This window comes from Emys orbicularis, chromosome 9 (assembly GCF_028017835.1).
Source record: "Emys orbicularis isolate rEmyOrb1 chromosome 9, rEmyOrb1.hap1, whole genome shotgun sequence".
NCBI classification, from domain to species: domain Eukaryota; kingdom Metazoa; phylum Chordata; order Testudines; family Emydidae; genus Emys; species Emys orbicularis.
The window spans coordinates 3,046,330-3,063,679 of NC_088691.1; the positions used below are offsets into that span (position 1 = coordinate 3,046,330).

Sequence of the window (17,350 nt, forward strand, 5' to 3'; positions counted from 1 at the left end):
TCAGCGCAGCTCCCGCCAGCCCCCTCCGGGGACACGGGCCCCGGCTCCGCCGGGCTCGCTGCGAGCCGGGGACAAAGGACTCGCCGCTGCAGGGGCGGACGGAGCGAGCTGGGGATGGACGAGGCAGCCCCTGTGCGGGGCTTGGGAACCCTGGGGCAGGGACAGCGGCCCCCGCCCGCCCGCTCCGCCAGCCCCGCGCCCCTGCCCAGCCAGCCGGGGGAAGGGGGCGGCTCCTGCCCGGCTGCGGTGCGCCCCCCCCGGCACCAGCCTCCCTCGTGACCCCGCCCCCGCCCGTGCCGTGCCGGGGCGGGGCGGGGCCGGGCCGGGCCCCTGCGAGCGGCCGCCGAGCCGGGCACCATGGCCGAAGTGAGGAAATTCACCAAGCGGCTCAGCAAGCCGGGCACGGCGGCCGAGCTCCGGCAGAGCGTCTCGGAGGCGGTGCGCAGCTCGGTGCTGCTGGTGAGCGCGGGGCGCACGGGCGGGGCGCGCCCAGGGCGCACGGGCAGGGGCCGCCCTGCGTGGCCGAGCGGGGCCAGGGGGCGCCCTGGGGGGCCGGGGGCGCCTGGCCCTGCTGCCCGGGCACTGCCCCAGCCCCTCCCCGGGAGTCCTGCAGCGCCCTGTGCAGCGGGGGCTGTGGGGGGAGCCCCTGGGCGGCTCCCCGCGGCTGTGATGGGAGGGGAAGGGCCGCGCCCCGCTCGGCCCCGGCGGGAGGGGAGGGGAGCTGGCGCTTCCTGCTGCGGGCGCCTTCCCGCCCCGATCCGCTAAGCGAGCCCCGGGCGGGGCTGCCTGGGTTGCCCCTGGCCCCGGTACCCGGGCGTGCCCTGGGGCTCGCACAGCAGAAGTTAGCCCTGGGCCAGCCAGAGCCTGGGTCTGCCCGCGGGCACGAGCAGGTTCCTGGTTCGCTGTGCCCCCAGCCGGTGCCCTCAGCGCTGCGCCCAGTGCCCTGGGGGGAAGGAACCACCCTGCCAGACCGCGGGGCCAGGGGCGGGTTCCTGGTTTGCTGTGCCCCCAGCCAGCGCCCTCGGCGCTGCGCCCAGTGCCCTGGGGGAAGGAACCACCCTGCCAGACCGCGGGGCCAGGGGCGGGTTCCTGGTTCGCTGTGCCCCCAGCCGGCGTCCTCGGCGCTGCGCCCAGTGCCTTGGGGGGAAGGAACCACCCTGCCAGACCGCGGGGCCAGGGGCGGGTTCCTGGTTCGCTGTGCCCCCAGCCGGCGTCCTCGGCGCTGCGCCCAGTGCCCTGGGGGGAAGGAACCACCCTGCCAGACTGCGGGGCGAGGGGCGGGTTCCTGGTTCGCTGTGCCCCCAGCCGGCGCCTTCGGCGCTGCGCCCAGTGCCCTGGGGGGAAGGAACCACCCTGCCAGACCGCGGGGCCAGGGGCGGGTTCCTGGCAGCAGAGCGTGGCAATGGGGCTGCAGTGGGAGTCCTGGGCAGAGTCCAGCCTGTGCCACCTGGTCAGCCAAGCAGCCGCAGTCTCTGGAGCTGGGTGACATGATGTTGGGATGGGGTCCTGCAGGGTGACTCTCCCCAGAGAGCCCGGGGTTCGAGCCGGGCACGGGCGTGGAATGTCCAGTGTTTCTTCACCGCCGGCCCCGGGCTGGGGAGGTTTTCTAAAGGTTTGTGTGGCACATGGGCCAATAGCTCTGCGAGGCCGGCAGGGGGCCCACGTTCAGCTCAGCTGAGGACCCTCAGTCCTTACTGCAGTGTCCCGTCTCTCCCCGCCCTGATCCCCACCTCTCGTGCAGGAGCCGCCAGGCTGGATCAGACCAGTGGTCCGGGCCATCGAGCCCAAGTATCTCATCTCTGAAAATGGCCAGAAGCTTTAGCGGAACCTCTCGTTAGGCAGAGGTGGGATAATCTGCCCCCACATTAGATTTATAGCTGCTAAGGCCAGAAGGGACGGCTGTGATCTTCTAGTCTGGCCTCTTGCATAACTTGGCCAGAGGAGTGCCCTGAAATCATTCCTATCTGATCTAGAGCAAAGCTTTTAGAAAAACAGCCGGCGTCTATCCCCCCACCATCCACCCACACCCCTCTCCCCCTCACCGCCATCCACCCACTCACCCATTGCTGCACCTCTGTCTCACTGTGGTTCCCCTCCCTGTCCCCCATGGCGTCGGCCACGCTCCGACTGGGAGCTCTGTGGGGCAGAGCCTCGTGCAGTGGGGCCCCACTTCCCAATGGGGGCCCTGGACACTATCTCAGTACACCCAGACATCAACGAGGGGCCACCTCCTCCTGCCCCGCCGGGCACTCATTGCCCATGGTGCTGGGTCTGTTGGGGGGGTCAGAGAGCCTGCCTGCTCGGCACAGGGCTGTTTGTGTCCTGCTATCCACGGTGACTCCTGGGCGGTTGTTGCAGGGCCAGGGGTGAGTTGAGGTTGTTTCTCCCTTAGGATGGAGGTTGCTGTGTGGGAGCTGGTTAGGGGTGTTGTCCATTGTTTCCAATGGATTGTGTGTGTTTGTACTTCCAGAGCCACAGGTAGAACCCAGGAATCCCGGCTCCCAACGCTTCCTTCGGCTCTAACCCATTATACCCACTCCTCTCCCTGAGCTGGGGATAGAACCCAGGAGTTCTGGCTTCTAGCCTCCCACCCCAGCTCTAACCCATTACACCCACTCCCTTCCCCAAGCTGGGGACAGACTCTGGGAGTCCTGACTCCACCCACTCTAAACCACTACACCCCACGCCCCTCCCAGAACTGGGATAGAACCCAGGCGTCCTGACTCCCAACCCCCTGCTGTAACCCACTACACCCCGTCCTCTCCAGGAGCCCTACTAGTCAGAGATTGACTTGCATCCTCAAGCTCCCTCTCAGTCCTGGTTTTCAGCCCCCCTGCTCTGCTGGCCTGTGGAGCAGCCCTAGCTAACGCCCACTGGCCTGTTAGTCTGTGTGAGGGGCACAGGAATTGGCACCGTTGTGACCTCTTCTCCTCACGATTACGGATTGTTATTTCTATTGTGGGAGCTCCAAGCGGTCCCCAAAAGGGAGCAGGGCCTCCTTGTCCTGGGCCCTGAGCAAACATTACACAGAGGCAGTCCCTGCCCCAGACAGCTCACAGCCTAGGATCGACAACACGCAGCAGTGGTACAGAGAAAGGGAGAGAGCTAGCAGCAGAGAAAGATGCCCTGGTATAAGCAGGGAGTCCCAGAGGTCTCTGTAGTCACAGAAGATCAAGTGTCCAGAGGCACCGCTTGCCCCTTTAAAGTTTTAGAAAATAATCAGAAGAATATTGTGTTCATCTCAGACAGCCTGTACTCCAGACCTGGGGAGGAGGATGTCCCTGCCAGCCCCGTACTCTGGATATCTCTGTTGTAGTGTGCGTGCCATGTGTCTCAGGTGGCACGGCACCAGGATTCATCACCTAATTTGATCCCGCGGGGTGCATCGTTAGCTTCCCCGGCCCCGGGCCGGCTACCGAGGGGGAGCGTGTCGTGAACTCTGTACCCTACTGAGTGGGTAGGCTATGGACTGAACATTAACAGCAGGGCTGTGGGTGATCCAGCATTTGACATTAGGATCAGATCAAAGCTTCTCTGGGCTGTAATTTGATTTGCTGCCCTATTCCTCTTTGAATTACGTTAGGAGACAATTAGGTGTGACCTTGAACTTGACAGAATGTTAGTCGATCCTACGTACAACAATACAAGTACAGTTTGTGCAGGCACGTCTCGGTACAGATTATTTCTATGAATCCTAACCTGACAGACATCTGTGGAACAAATGAAGAATTTTAGACAAATCTTTTAAAAACAAAGCGGCCAAGATTCAGATCTCTTAATTTAACAATATCTTCACAGACTCAGAGATTTTAAGGCCAGAAGGAAGCATTATAATAATCTAGCCTAGCCGAACGCGGGCCAGAGAATTTCACCCAGCGATTCCAGCATCATGTTTAATCTGGGTTTCTCAGCAGGCTCCCGTTCGTTTTGCTCACTGTTTTTCAGGAACAATTCAGATATACAAATGCTTTCTTAAAGCCGATGAAACTTTTCTCATTAAAATTGTGATTAATTCTATGGATAGTCTGCCAGGTACCTGACAGCCCAGTAAGGACACAGTCCCTGCACTCGGGGACTTACCAGCAAAACAGACAATGGATGAGAAAAAACCCAAGTCACTGAGCCAGTAATGATGTTCAGCACCCATCTGGCATGTTCTTTGTTTGCCCACACCCCCCCTTGGCTCGCCCTCACATACACGCTCTCCCCGGGCTCACCTCTCTCTCTCTGCCTTTCACACACACGTGCCCCAGAGCCCATTAGTGCATCTTTGGAATTGGTTTGAGTGTTCACAGCCAAGTGCGGGGGGCGCAGGCAGTTCGATTCTGCAGAAAGCCCAGCTCCTGACAACTGAGCAGCCAGGGATAAACGAAGCCCAGGCTGGAAGTTGGGTCTCCCGTAGGGGGCATGTTGCTCTAACACTAGGTCAGCTGTCAGAACCAGAGTCCCAGGGTGAACGTGGGACAGTCCCATAAGCTGAAACCACCTTCGCCCTGGGACTTGGCACTCGGTTCTGGCTGGGAGCAAGGCACTCGGTGACGCGAGGGCAGAGACTATTCCGCTGGTCTCCAGATCTCACCTAGCTTGGGAGGGGATATTGCCCATAGTGATCAGGAGGAGGAAGAGAGGCAGGTAGCAGAAACTGGCCGGGAGGAATGGTGAGGGGAAAGCCTGAAGGGCCGTGGGGTGAGGAGGTGCTGAGAGGGCAGGGGAATCGTCTCACGGGCGGGAGCCATAACATCTCCCATGTGTGCTGATGACACGGCCTCGTGTAAAAGCAAAGCACAATGTGGAGCTGCTTGGCCCACGCTGTGCCCATTGGGAATGGTGTGAACGCACCTACCTGGCCTCCTCCAGCACTAACCATGTGAACAACTTTCCGAGGAGATTGTCATCACGGGCTCAGAGTGGCGGGATCTGCATTTTGGGCTCAGGCACCAGCAACGGTTCATTTTAACAAGAGACGCACAGCGCGCCTGAGGGACTAGGACAGCTCGCAGGTCCTGTAAAAGGTGCCAGTACTGAGAGCTGCAATCTTGGAGCACAGAGTAGGTACAGCATGGGCCGGGGCAGTGCCTGCTTCCCCACGCAGCCCTCCAAACCCGGGGCTGATCGGGCACCTCGATGGCTGTATAATCCTAGGCCTGTCTGAGGCCATCAGCCAGGGAGGTGCGGGAGCTTGTGACATTGGCACTTGCCCATAGGAACTGGCCTGAGACCTCACTGTCACAGAAACCTTTTTGGATGCTCTGAACCAGGCCAGATTCAGACTAGTGACCGTGGAGTGTAAAGATCCACGTCCTGTTACCCACGCCATCAACCATCCAGTGCCGGGCAGTTCTAATGCAGGAAGTGAGGTTTAGCCAGTCAGAGCTCTCAGCTGAGTTCAGTGCTCCCACACAACACAGAACAGCTGAAGGGATGCCTCTTCCACCGGCTGCTGGGAGATGCGTCCTTGGAGAATTTCTGTTCATGAGCCCTTGAGTAATCCAGTCTCTGAATCACTGCCCTCCCTCTCTGGTCTAAGCAGCTGTGTCCATCTTCAGATCAGTCTTAGCATGTAACCACCGTATAGGACAGTCATACATAGGGACTTGGCCCACTGTCCACTGAAGCTGACGGGAGTCTTTCCAGTGAGCATTGATCAGGCCCCAGAATAGAAAATACACTGTGCCTTAGAGTTAAATTTATCCTCCTGGAGGAGCTGACTGCGTGGGTACACCAGGGCGAGCCTGATTCGCCTCCATCACGTGGGGAATGTTTCTCTGTCACATAGCTTCTGCAAATAGGTTTAAAGGCAAACATCTTACTGAGGGTGACAGAGCGCCTGGCGTTGGCCGCTTTGGGAAGACAGGATACTGGGCTAAATGGATCATTGGTCTGGCCCAGTAACAGCCCAGTGTGGCTGTTCTTATGTACAGAGCTTTTAGCAGCAGGAAAACAGTCTGGTTTTATTGCGGAATAACACTGTTCAAAAGACGACATAACTCCAACTTGACAGGGACTGCTGAGAAATATACCCCTGTGTAGGCTAATCTCTGTGTGTGTCTCAAGTTGTGTAGTGTGTTGGTTAAACAGCACCCGTAGCGTTCTTGCATTGGTGGATTTTAAGGCGGTATTGTTTCCTTTTTCACTTCCAGTGAAGCCTAGCTAGTAGGGGGAGAGTTCGAAGGAGTGGTGTTTGTGTGTGAAGCAGGGTGAAATCCTGCCTTAGGGAAGTCAGTGGGCGTTGTGTCATTGCCTTCGTGGGGTTGGGATTTCACCCCAGGCCTGTGAAAGAGAGGAGCCGAGTACTGCACTAGCCAGCGTCAGGTGTAATTCCAGCTTCCTCCCCCAGCTCTGCTCTAGCGGGACAGGCTCTCCCCAGCGCAATGTGGTAGCAGTTCTGCATTGGGCGAGGTGGGGGGGGGGTTGCCCTTTTGACTAGGCACTAGGATAAAGCCACCAAAGTTATTTCTACTTGTGCTGTGAACTGGGTTGTAATCCCCGTCTCTAGAGGTGAAAGGGCTGCCCGCAACACAGCCTGGGACAGTCGTAATCTTGGTGGCTAGGATAGGATGGAACAGAACTCTCAGTCCACATCATTTCACCTCCTCTAACCCTTAGCCAGCATGTGGCAGCTGCCTCTCCCCTTCCATAACTCTGGCTTCTCTGTGTCTCTCACACCACACAGCAGAGGAAAGCAGCCATCAGGGAGGGGTGAGAAAAAGAGTCTGGGGGACACCCCCCCCCCCAAGGCAAGCTGGAATCCTTAAGAACAAAACCCAAAGAGCCCTGACTGCTCTGGGCAGTGAAGACATAGGGGAACCCTCGTTCTTTCTGCAGGCTTGAGGTTTTTCACACCGCTGTAGGGTGAGATTGAATCAGTTACAGCCTTTAACGTTCCCTGGGTTTGCCTGCCTGTCAATGAGTGGCTGGATAACTTCTAAACAATGTCACTCTTTTCATGCTCTTGCTGTGTTCAGTTAGTGGTCAGGCTGTGGTATAAATGGCATGCACTGGCAGACCGTGCTGCTTAGGGAACAGCGGGGCTAGAGCTAAGTGCTCAGTAGTTCAAACACCTCTTAACCAAATGTTTGGTCGCGAAATAAATCTTGGGGCCCCAGAAAGTAACATGTTGCCATCTGGGCTGCAGCGTCACCCCCAGGATGGAAAGCGAGCGCACCGTGCGGTGAGGCATTGCGGAAGCCGAGCCTGGACACGGGGAAAAGGGAAAGCCTTGGTCTCATGCGGGCAAGGATTGTTTTGGCTGAGCTTATCTGTCCCACAAATCGTAAGTGCTAGTATCACAGTATCTAGAGTCTCTCTTCCCCTCGGTGCTCAGGATGTAACTTACCATTAATGGGCGAGTCCCCCAGCCAACAGGGAAGGAGAGACTCTTATGGCCCAGCCCTGCTCAGTGCTGTGAAGAAGAGCACACAGGAAAACCTGCAGACAGCCGTGGGAGCACGGGTAGAATTTGGGTACTTCTGCTGTAGGAGTTATGGAGCGGCATAGGGAGGCGTGGATCAGGCTTGCCAAGCATGGTCTGCAGACAGGTTCTTGCTGACCGTGGCAGTGGCCTCTATGTGCATCTCCTCCCCTCTTTGGATCACATGAGTCTTGGCTTCACCACGGGAATATTGATGGCCATTGCAAAGAGCCTCCCACTTAGTTTAATAATGTAAAAGTCCCCAATCGGAATAGGATCCAAAATGCTGTACCTGGTGATATAGGCAGCAAAGTTACAGAGCTCTGTCTTAGGAAAGCAAATCAGCTACCCCGAGGTAACTGATTTCTCTTTGTGAAAGTGAGACCATCGTGATTTCAGCACCATACCACAAAGTTCATGCATCTCATTCCCCTTGTGAACACGAATGTATTCTAAAGGAGCAGGGCCTCTGCCATTATGTCACTGCAGGGATGGGGGAGATTTAATGTCTTCCAAAGGTGCTGTCCCATATGGCGGGGGAGAAGTAAAATATATGGAAGTGTTTAGATCAGGAAAGCAGGAATTCGGGCAAATATAGACAAACTGTTTCCCTGACAGTGTTGCCAAAAATAGTCATCTGGTGGCAATTTTAACTCTGACAGTAAAAAGCAACAGAGGGTCCTGTGGCACCTTTAAGACTAACAGATGTATTGGAGCATAAGCTTTCGTGGGTGAATGCCCACTTCACCCACGAAAGCTTATGCTCCAATACACCTGTTAGTCTTAAAGGTGCCACAGGACTCTCTGTTGCTTTTTACAGATCCAGACTAACACGGCTACCCCTCTGATACTTAACTCTGACAGTGTTATTCCTACTTTTCTTTACATTGTTCTATCACAGAACGAATTGAAGATACAGTCAGTATGTTACCTTAAGGATTTATAAAATAAATAAGTCATGGGTGTAATACAGCATCTTAGCTGAAAACCAGCAACTGCACCAACACGTTCAGAAACATCAGCCAGCCTCATCCTCAGTCTATGGTGCAGTGCATTACCTGGGCATGCCTGGGTGGTCATGCACACGCGTGTCTGCACGCACACAGGGTTGTGAAAATCTCTGCTGGCAGAGGGCTGCGTGGGTTTTTGCCATATTAAATCATGCATCTACTCTCTCAGGTGTTATGTAGATGCCTGAGATGTGCTCCCTGACACCTAGCTAGTAGAGAACTGGCAGAAAGCCAAAGGAAGGTCATTTTCATTTGATCCAATCTGGGCTCGGTTTGTACATGTGGCTCAGTTTCCAACAGAAACAAAGTAGGAGACAAAAACGGCCCATAATGATGGTGTTAGAGAGGCTTTGACTAGAGGCAAAAAACATTTTATTTTTTTCTTTGTGCGTTTCTTTCAGTTTAATCTGTATGATTGGCTGCAGGATATACACTCGTTATACAGTACACGAGAGGGCCTCTCTGCAAAGAAAACAACCTTCCAACTGCATAAACCCTTGTTGTAATAACCTAACCCCACTGTGAACTGCGACAGTGCTGGCTGTGTGCTAGGCTGGTGCAGACAGGCGAGCGAACGTGGAGCCTGCCCTGAAGGATTTACTGTCTGAGCAGTCACTACAAGGTATAATAGTGACCGCAAACAGGTGCATTACAAAGGGTGAAATCAATGGGAGCTTTGCCAGCCACATCAGCGGGGCCCCCCTACACATCAAAATAACGAGGGCCAGATTTTGCCGCCTTTACTCACTGTGAGTAACCCCTTGCTCCCGGGGTGGTCCCACTGACGTCCATGGGGTGACTGGCAGGGTGAGGCCGCTCAGAGACCCGGATTCAGGAAAGCACCGAAGCACACGCTGAAAGTTAATCACATGCTTTCCTGGCTCAGGGCCGCGGTGAGTTAGGGTATCGGAGAACGGCTCAACGTTAGTCGCATGCCGTTATGTGCTATCCGGCGATTTACACAACCCAGCTGGGCAGTTTTGCTCTGGCCGCCCCGTCAGGGTGAGCAGCATGGGGCCGAAGGGCTGTAGGAGCACTGCAGAGGTACGAGCGAGCGCTGCTACCATCACATCCCCCTAGTGCTGTTCAGCTTGGGTCCCACCTAGAAGCAGCAAAACACCCCCCTGCCCACCTCCGAAATCCGCCAATTGGCGAAACCCCTGGCTGCCGCCGCCGCCACCTTCCCCGGCCCCCTGCTGCCCCCTCACAGCTCTGCCCTGTGTGTGGGATCGAGACCCCTCTCTGCTACCGCAAGAGGTTCCACCCCCAGGCTGCCGAGGCGGGCAGGTGGCCGTGGCGGTGCAAGACCCGGTGAACGGCCCCTGGGTGGTGTTTTTGGAAGCTGGGGCCAGTTCTCCAAAGGCGCTAAATCTTATCCCTCACTATCATGCTTTTCAACCCCCGGGACAGGAAACCTCTCAGCCCGGGAGCTGAGAACCTGACTAGCCCGGCTGAGAAGAGATCCCCCCCCAGCAAGCCCAGAGGGCTGGATGTGACAGGGGTGTACGTGGGCCTTCCTTCTCTCTGCTGGCTGCATTCACCTGCTGAGGTTCGGGAGGGCGCAAGCCTGCCCACCTCTGAAGGCCCCTCCCCCAGCCTAAGGGGAGGAGCTACCAAACCTGAGGCTCAAGCAACTCCAGGGGACAACTAAATGAGAAAACAGGGTCAGGAATGAGGGGTACAGGTTCAAAATCAGGGATCCGGAAGGGGACACCAAGCAGAGAACCCAGGCAGTGCCCACTGCTGCCTTTTGGTGACCAGCTGAACATACTGCTGCTGGCTGATCATGCTACAGAGAAGAGACATGGTCGAGGTGTACAGCCTGAGTAACGTCCCCAGGGGGGCTTGAACCACCGGCCTTTCAGTTAATTGCGGAGCGTGCGGACCGATTGTGCCACAGAGACACCTAAAGGCACCTTAGCCCTGGCTGCGTTCACGTGAACAAGCAGAGCACGGCCTGACCTGAGCGTCTCACCACAGCTTCTCCGAGAGAGGGATTCTGGTCGGCTGCGGCTCTCTTGCACCTAGGGACAGGAGGGAGGAGGGCATGGGCCCTTCCCACCCGTGCACGTACATGTCCCATCATGTTTTGCCACCCGGGATGAGATTTCAGCGTTGCTGCGGCCCGTGTTTTGAACAGCTGAAGGCTCTAGAACGCCGATCCAGGCAGTGGGGTGCACACCGGGGAATTGCTACAGACGGGGTCTGAGCAGACTATTACTGTTAGTAAAAGGAAGAGGCTAAAGGGCTGACTCTTCTCCTTGGTTCTGGCTAATGCTGGTGACTGTACCGGCCACTGATGAGAAATTCCATTCTGGATTGGAAGCACCAATAGCCAGGGAGGCATTTGGATCTGGGGTGTTGGTCCAGCCCATTGTAGAAAGTGGGGCCATTGGTAGAATCCCCGCAAAGATCAAGGGTGTTCAGACCCCACATGCTCAGTTCTAACGTAAGTCATGGTGGCTTTCTCAGTGTTTCCTTTAAACCCTAACAGGCTGCTTTATTATCTCTAACAGGGTTGTAAAATGATCTCATCCTTATTATTATTATTGGCAAATATCTTGGCAAAATGGTGAGAATCTTTTAAAATCTCTGTGGTTGGGAAGTGCAATCCCACTCCGATAAATCATTTGGACAGCGACCAGCTTTCAGGTGCAAGTGTTTTCAGATCCCTTGGTTAATCCGTCTCTAGGGTGACCAGAGAGCAAATGTGAAAAATCAGAACAGGGGGTGGGGGATAATAGGAGCCCATATAAGAAAAAGACCCCAAAATCGGGACTGTCCCTATAAAATTGGGACATCTGGTCACCCTATCCGTCTCCTTGCTCCCATTCTCTCCAGAGCACAGGAGCAAACTCACACCCCTTCCTGTGTCCTGCTGCCTTTTCAGAAATGCTGGGAATTCTCTGTTTCCCTGCAGTTGCCTCCCTCTGTGTCCGGTCTGGCTTCTTTCTCTCATTACCTTAAAAATACCAATCAGCGCTCTCCCTTCCTGGTTCCAGGGTCCTTGCTCACAGCTCAGTCTGGTCTTCACAGCACTCCCCTGGCTCCTGCTGTTTCTCTAATAGTGTCTAGTCTGTTCTTGCCTGCCCCTTTCTCACCCTCATTGACTCCTCTCCTGATGCCACGTGAAATAGCTTTGTCTCTGGGCCTATTAATTTCTTGCTGATCTAGCGATGATTCAATATCCGAGCTCTGGGGGCTTCTCGGGGGAGCATCTGCAGAGGGGAAAATATTCTCTCTTCCAGGGCAGCTGTTGCACAGAGCTTAGTGCCCCAGCTCTCTTCTTCTCTCCTGTTCTGCTCCCAACATACCAGAGCTCCAGGCACCTCTCCCTCCACCTCCATGCAACCAGCCCCAGGCGGCGCAGGCCGAGCCAGCAGGCCCTGCCCATAAACCGTGGGGCTCTGCTCCCGAACAAAGGAAACAAAAGCAAAGCCCAAGCGAGAGTAAATCCTTGACATGCTGTGGCCAGAACCTCGGGCAGAGCCAACAGCTGCTGGGCCCCCATGCGATTTTCAGGGCTCAGTCGTCTGAGCCCAGTGGCTTGAGCACTTGGGGGTGGGGGGCAAAGGCGCCCATTGGCTTTCCTGGGAATTGGAGAGGGCCCCGCCCTGGGTTAGGGGCGGAGCGCTCAGCTGCTTTATTCAGAAGGGCTGAATTTCTTGGAGAAGGTTGTGATCAGCTGAACAATGAGGTGTCTGTGGAGGGATGGGTTAAAATGGAAGTGACGTTCTAGTGACCGGTTTGGGTCCAATTCTCCACTCCCTGCTATCTCAGTAATCATGTACCCCAGGCAAAGCGGGTGCAAGCTGCTGCTAGGTCAGAACAATTTACTGCTCCCTTTGCCTGCACCCGGTGCCGGTCAGGAGAATCTGGCTCTTTGTTCACCGTCAGGAAATGCTGCGACAAGCACTGCACACCTACTCGTGTAGCTTGGGACAGAGATGGAGATTAAATAGCAGCAAAACCAGCCCAGGGTAAGGCCATTTGCTCTCCAGCTGCAGACAGGGTTTTCTTAGATCAGCCAAAACAGCCGTGGACTCACGCCCGTCTGTTAGTTTCCAAAAAGGCTCTCTCCTTTTGGCCTGAGCTCTGTCACTTTGTCAGGGGATTGCAAAAGGGGTTCAGACCAAGCTGGCCCCACGCCTCCTGGGCTCCTGACAAAACACGGCTTGATCTAATAGTAACATTAAATCATATGTCTTCAGGAACCAAAGTAGCTAATGATTTTCCAGCCCATTAAAACAAATTCCATTGGAGATTTAAGCACCTGATTTGTTGCCACTGAAGTGAATGAGAAACTCAGTTAAAATCAGTGGCAGCCAGACTGGGCCAGAAGTAATTGGGAAAATGAGAAGTCACAAGCAATTGGGGAAAGGTCTTCGTTGCTGCACACGGAGGTGAGCTGGCTCTGCTGGACAGACATGACTAAGATATCTGGGAGAGCGGTCCATGGAAGTTAATGAGAATCTAGATTTTAAAAATGATGATCTGTGTTTAAAAATAGCAGGTAAAATGTAGTGACGGTAACAGAGCATTACCAGAAGCAAATACAGAATAAAACAGTGTAAACTCCCCTATATTGTAACAGGACTTTCCTTTTTCGCTGTACCGCACAAGCATCAGGCCTCACAGCACCCAGATGGAGGAGGGAAGTATTATTATCTCCTCTTTAGAGCTGAAGAAACAGAGAGACAAAAGGTCAAACCCTGTTTGCCCATCTCTTATATTGTCTCCGGGGAGCTGCTCTGGAGAGCAAGATGGTCATGCCTAGGCCCCCAATCAAAGATCGTGGCCCCTCGGAGCTAAGGGCTGTCCAGACAGTGCAGAGGGCGGTCAGTGCCCAGAGCTCACAGACAGACTAACGCGGGGAGAGGCCTTGGGAGGACGAGATAATTGCAGAGCAAGCGGAGTCGAGCAGAAAAGCTGAAGTTGCGGCTGACTGGTGCCGGTTGTGCGTGATTCGTAGGGATCAGAGAGGGTTTGACCCAGACAGGTTCAGGGCTAGATTGTGACTGGGCTGTACGTCTACACGAGAACTCTCTCTCCACCCTAGGGCACAGGGCAGGTCCCCGGACCCAGGGGCTGGGTGTGCAGGGGGAGGCAGGTGCAGCAGGTGGGCGGGGAGGGGGAGGGAATGAGTGGGGCCTTGGCTCTGCCCCCCTATGCTTTGGTCCGTGTATCATAATTGGCTCTACGGAGCCGTAATTTGCTGCTGGGTCCAGCTGTGATTCCACTGGGCAGAACGTGGCCGTTGCGCATTCCTGATAAGCAGAGATTTTGTAAACTGGGGAATTGTCTGGACCTGGAATAAGCCGGCAGCAGGAGCATCACCACTGGCACTTACTGTAACACAAGCAGCAAGCCCTGTCATCCTGCTTCCAAAACCTTTCTTCATCCCCGCCATGAGGAGGGCATTGAAACCGGACGGGAACACATGCCTGGCCGGATCCGCATTGCTGACAATACACAGCGGGGTGGTTAATCGTTTCCCCGCGGTATTGGGGATATTTGCCATTCACGCTCCAGTTCTGGGTTGCTGTTTTGTTTGGATTTTTTACTTCTGGTGAGCATTGCGATTTGTTTTTAATGAAAATGTGCACTTCCAGTTGTCACAGAAGAAACGCAGCTGCCACATGTTGCTAGCAGCATCTGGGTGCCAAATGGACCTTCCTGTGGTGTGTGAAGAGAATGGCATTTTGGAGACCCACGGGGGTGTCAAAGACCATCTAGCGTGGCCAGTCTCTTTCCTTGCCACTGCCACAGTTTGCTCTGCATTGATGGGCTCCTAATTCTAGGTGTGCTTTAAACGTGGCCTGTAAAGAGAAATGACGCATGAGGAAGGCTAGCAAACCACTTCAGCGGCAAGGCCGCCGGGGACTCAGTGGGCATGTCACTGTAGATTTTCCCCTTCTGGGGGAGCCAAGTCCCACCGGCAATCTACCCATGTGCTGTCTCAGGTAGTCTTCAGGAATTCCCGCTCTGTGCTACTTTCACAGTGGCTGGTAGGGGAACCCAGGCCTACCCTCTGCTCTGGGTTTCAGCCCCGGGACCCTGTCAGCAGCCATCAACACTCACTTCTCTTTCCTTGGGCTTCCTCCTACTCACATATTTGTGCCCAGAGGTGAAAACAGGCTCACTCCCTGCAGCCTCTTTCTGCCCTCAACTTCCAGGCTTTATACACGTCCACCTGCTCCTGCCCAGCCTGGCTTCATCTTCAGTTAGTGCTTATTGGTCAGGCCTGACTCTGCCCCATGTGCGGTCAATAAGGTTCATGACCCTTTCTGAGCCACTTTAACTCCACCAGTGCTGGTGTGGGGTGAACACCCCGTCACAGGGCCCGACCCAGCTCCTATTAACAACAATAGTGGGTAATGGAGGCCTGGGTACTTGTCTCCAGACCAGTTCCCTACACAATCCTGCCTCGTTTACTGCCCATGCTGTGCACCTCCTCCTGCATTGCAATGCATGTGCTTGAAGGGTAAACAGACACCCTACACTCGGTCGTTTTCTGACTGAGTGCTTCATTTGGCAGCTTGAATGTTTTTGGTGTCTGTTGTTTGGACTGGAACTTCATGAATGCTTTTCACAATCCAGCCCCTGAAGGGTTGTTCACACGTGCCTGCAGTAGGAACAGAAAAGAAAGGAACATTGTTGCAACTAGTATTCAGTCTGCACCTGAATTACTTTAGCCTGCAGACCAGGCTGGGCAGGCCAAGGTGCAGCTGGCATGAGCAGCTTCCTGTGAAATCTTCACTTCTGTCAAATCTTACCTTTGTGCTGCAGTTTCATGGATGTTAAGCATGTTGTTAAGGCAACCCATGTGTGTGTGTTTCCTGGCTTCTGCCACAGTCTTGTGTATAACCTTGGGAAGTCACTTAACGACACAATTCAGTTTGCACAGCTGCCAGGTAGATCTCTATCATTTCACCTACCTCCCAGGGGTGTTCAGCTAGTTCAGAGAGCTTCCGGGCCCTTTCTTTTGGCCAAGCTTCTGAACAGCTCCTTGATGGAGAAATGTTTTTTTTTCTGTTAGCAAGCAGAGGGTCGATGTGTTATTGATCGTTTTATGATGTCTGGAGCCCAGGTGCTTTGGAGCTGAATGCTAAATGTAAATTCCAAACCACATCACTACATGATGAGGCATCTCTTTGGGATCCTGAGATGGAAGGAGCTTTCCTAAGTGCAAAGTAGTAGTGCTGTTGATGATGATTTCCCTGATACAGCATGCTGCTGGGTACAAAAATAGATTGAAACATCAGCCCTGACAGAGATCCATGTGTCCAGTGGAAACACAAAGTCATTTGCCAATTTCTAATCCTGGCCCCACTATTTCCAGAGGAGAAAATCAAAACAGTGTTTTGTTTACGTTCCTCCTCACTGGAAATAGCTGTAACTCCATTCAAGTCAGTGGAGATGCACTGATCTTCACCAGCTCAGGATCTGCCTCTCTGTCTTTGACGTATACAAGCAGGAAAGCCACATTTGGTTTAGCTTAGGGCCAGATTCTACCCTGGGATGTGTACTATTGACTCCCGTGGGAGCCAGACATTGTGTCCCAGAGCAGAAGATGCCATAGCAATTGGTGCCTAATGGTCGTTATTATGTGTGATGCAGCAGCGTCCGGTGACCCTGCTTGGGACCTGCATTGTGCTGGGTGCAGCACATACACGTAGGTAGGCGTGGGAGAACAAGTGGGTGCGATAAAGAAGAGGGTGGGGGTAACAGGAGTAAGATCATGTGGTTACGTTGCTGAGCTGTTGGACAGCTAGAGGTATCATATCCTCTTGGCTACACATTTAAAACCGAGACCTTGTCCGTGCCAGGGATTTTCCACGATTCCAGCCACCAGCGTAGTGATGCTAATTCGAGTTTAACCTCGGCCTGGTTCTCCATTCCTCTTGTGCAGTCATTGTCACTGGTGCAAAGTCGGTGTTGAGCCCGGTGGCGTTTTAACTCACTTTGCCTTGCTCGCAGCGTTGCCAGTTCTCACTGTTTTATCTTGAGTCTCTCGTTATTTGTTGTTGTTTTTTTCTTAAAGCCCCAGCTCCTGGAGTCAAGTGATTGGGTGAGAATCTCTGCATTCATTTGGGAAAAAAGTGAGATTCCAGCCTTCCTAGTTGTGGAAGAGAGCCCCCAAACCAGAAGGAAAATGAAAAGAACCCCACACTTGTTATTTTTAAATCTCATGACTTTAAGCCAGTCTCAGGATGTTGTGATTTTTGAATTCCTAGGGTTAGCCCCACTTCTGGTGTAAACAGCCACACAAGGTGCAAGGCAACGGAGAGTCTGGCTCCTAGTGTAGACGGGCAAAGAGGTTATTTGCAGGGGAGGCGCTTAGCCCTGCTTGGCACTAGAGTAAACACACTGATTACGCTCCAGGCTGCGCTGGGCAGTTACATAGCGGCTGCCATCAGTGTCTGTAACCAGAGCGGATCCCCAGTGTAGACAAGGCCTGACTGAATCGGATCTGCTCCTCAGCCTCACCCCCATTGGCTGGTTGGTTTTTTTTGAAGGCATCCTGGCAGAAGCGAGTCTTGAGGAGAGTCCTAGGCCTTTAGTGCCACCCCCTCCTGCCATACTGATGGATTTGCTGCTTCTGTGTAGGGAGCTGTTTCTGAAATTAACAAGAGAGAGTGGTTTGGTGGTGAATGACCACGGCTTCCTCTTGCTCCAGGGCTGTCTGTGTCCGCTCTGTGCTGCTCCTGTGCCCTGGGAAGGAGAAAGTGACTCTCTGACGGCCCTTTGCTGCCATGAGGGCAGCATACAGGGGGCTGGATCAGCCTCTCAGGGTCTGTCTACACTAGGGTTAAAAAAACCCACATCTGGCCTGTGCCAGCTGACTCGGGCTCGCAGGGCTCAGGCTAAGGGCTGTTTAATTGCAGTGCAGATGTTCTAGCCCAGGCCCAAACATCTGCACTGCTAT

General features: G+C 54.4%; 1 protein-coding gene across 1 annotated transcript in view; it reads left to right on the forward strand.

The window, feature by feature from the left end:
* Positions 1 to 357: 357 nt before the first annotated feature.
* The window catches only part of DOCK11 (dedicator of cytokinesis 11), a 120,894-nt gene continuing 103,901 nt past the window's right edge, over positions 358 to 17,350 (forward strand). The window contains exon 1 of the mRNA XM_065410821.1: positions 358 to 459. Coding sequence (XP_065266893.1) covers positions 358 to 459 — 102 coding nt within the window. The remainder of the gene's footprint in view (positions 460 to 17,350) is intronic.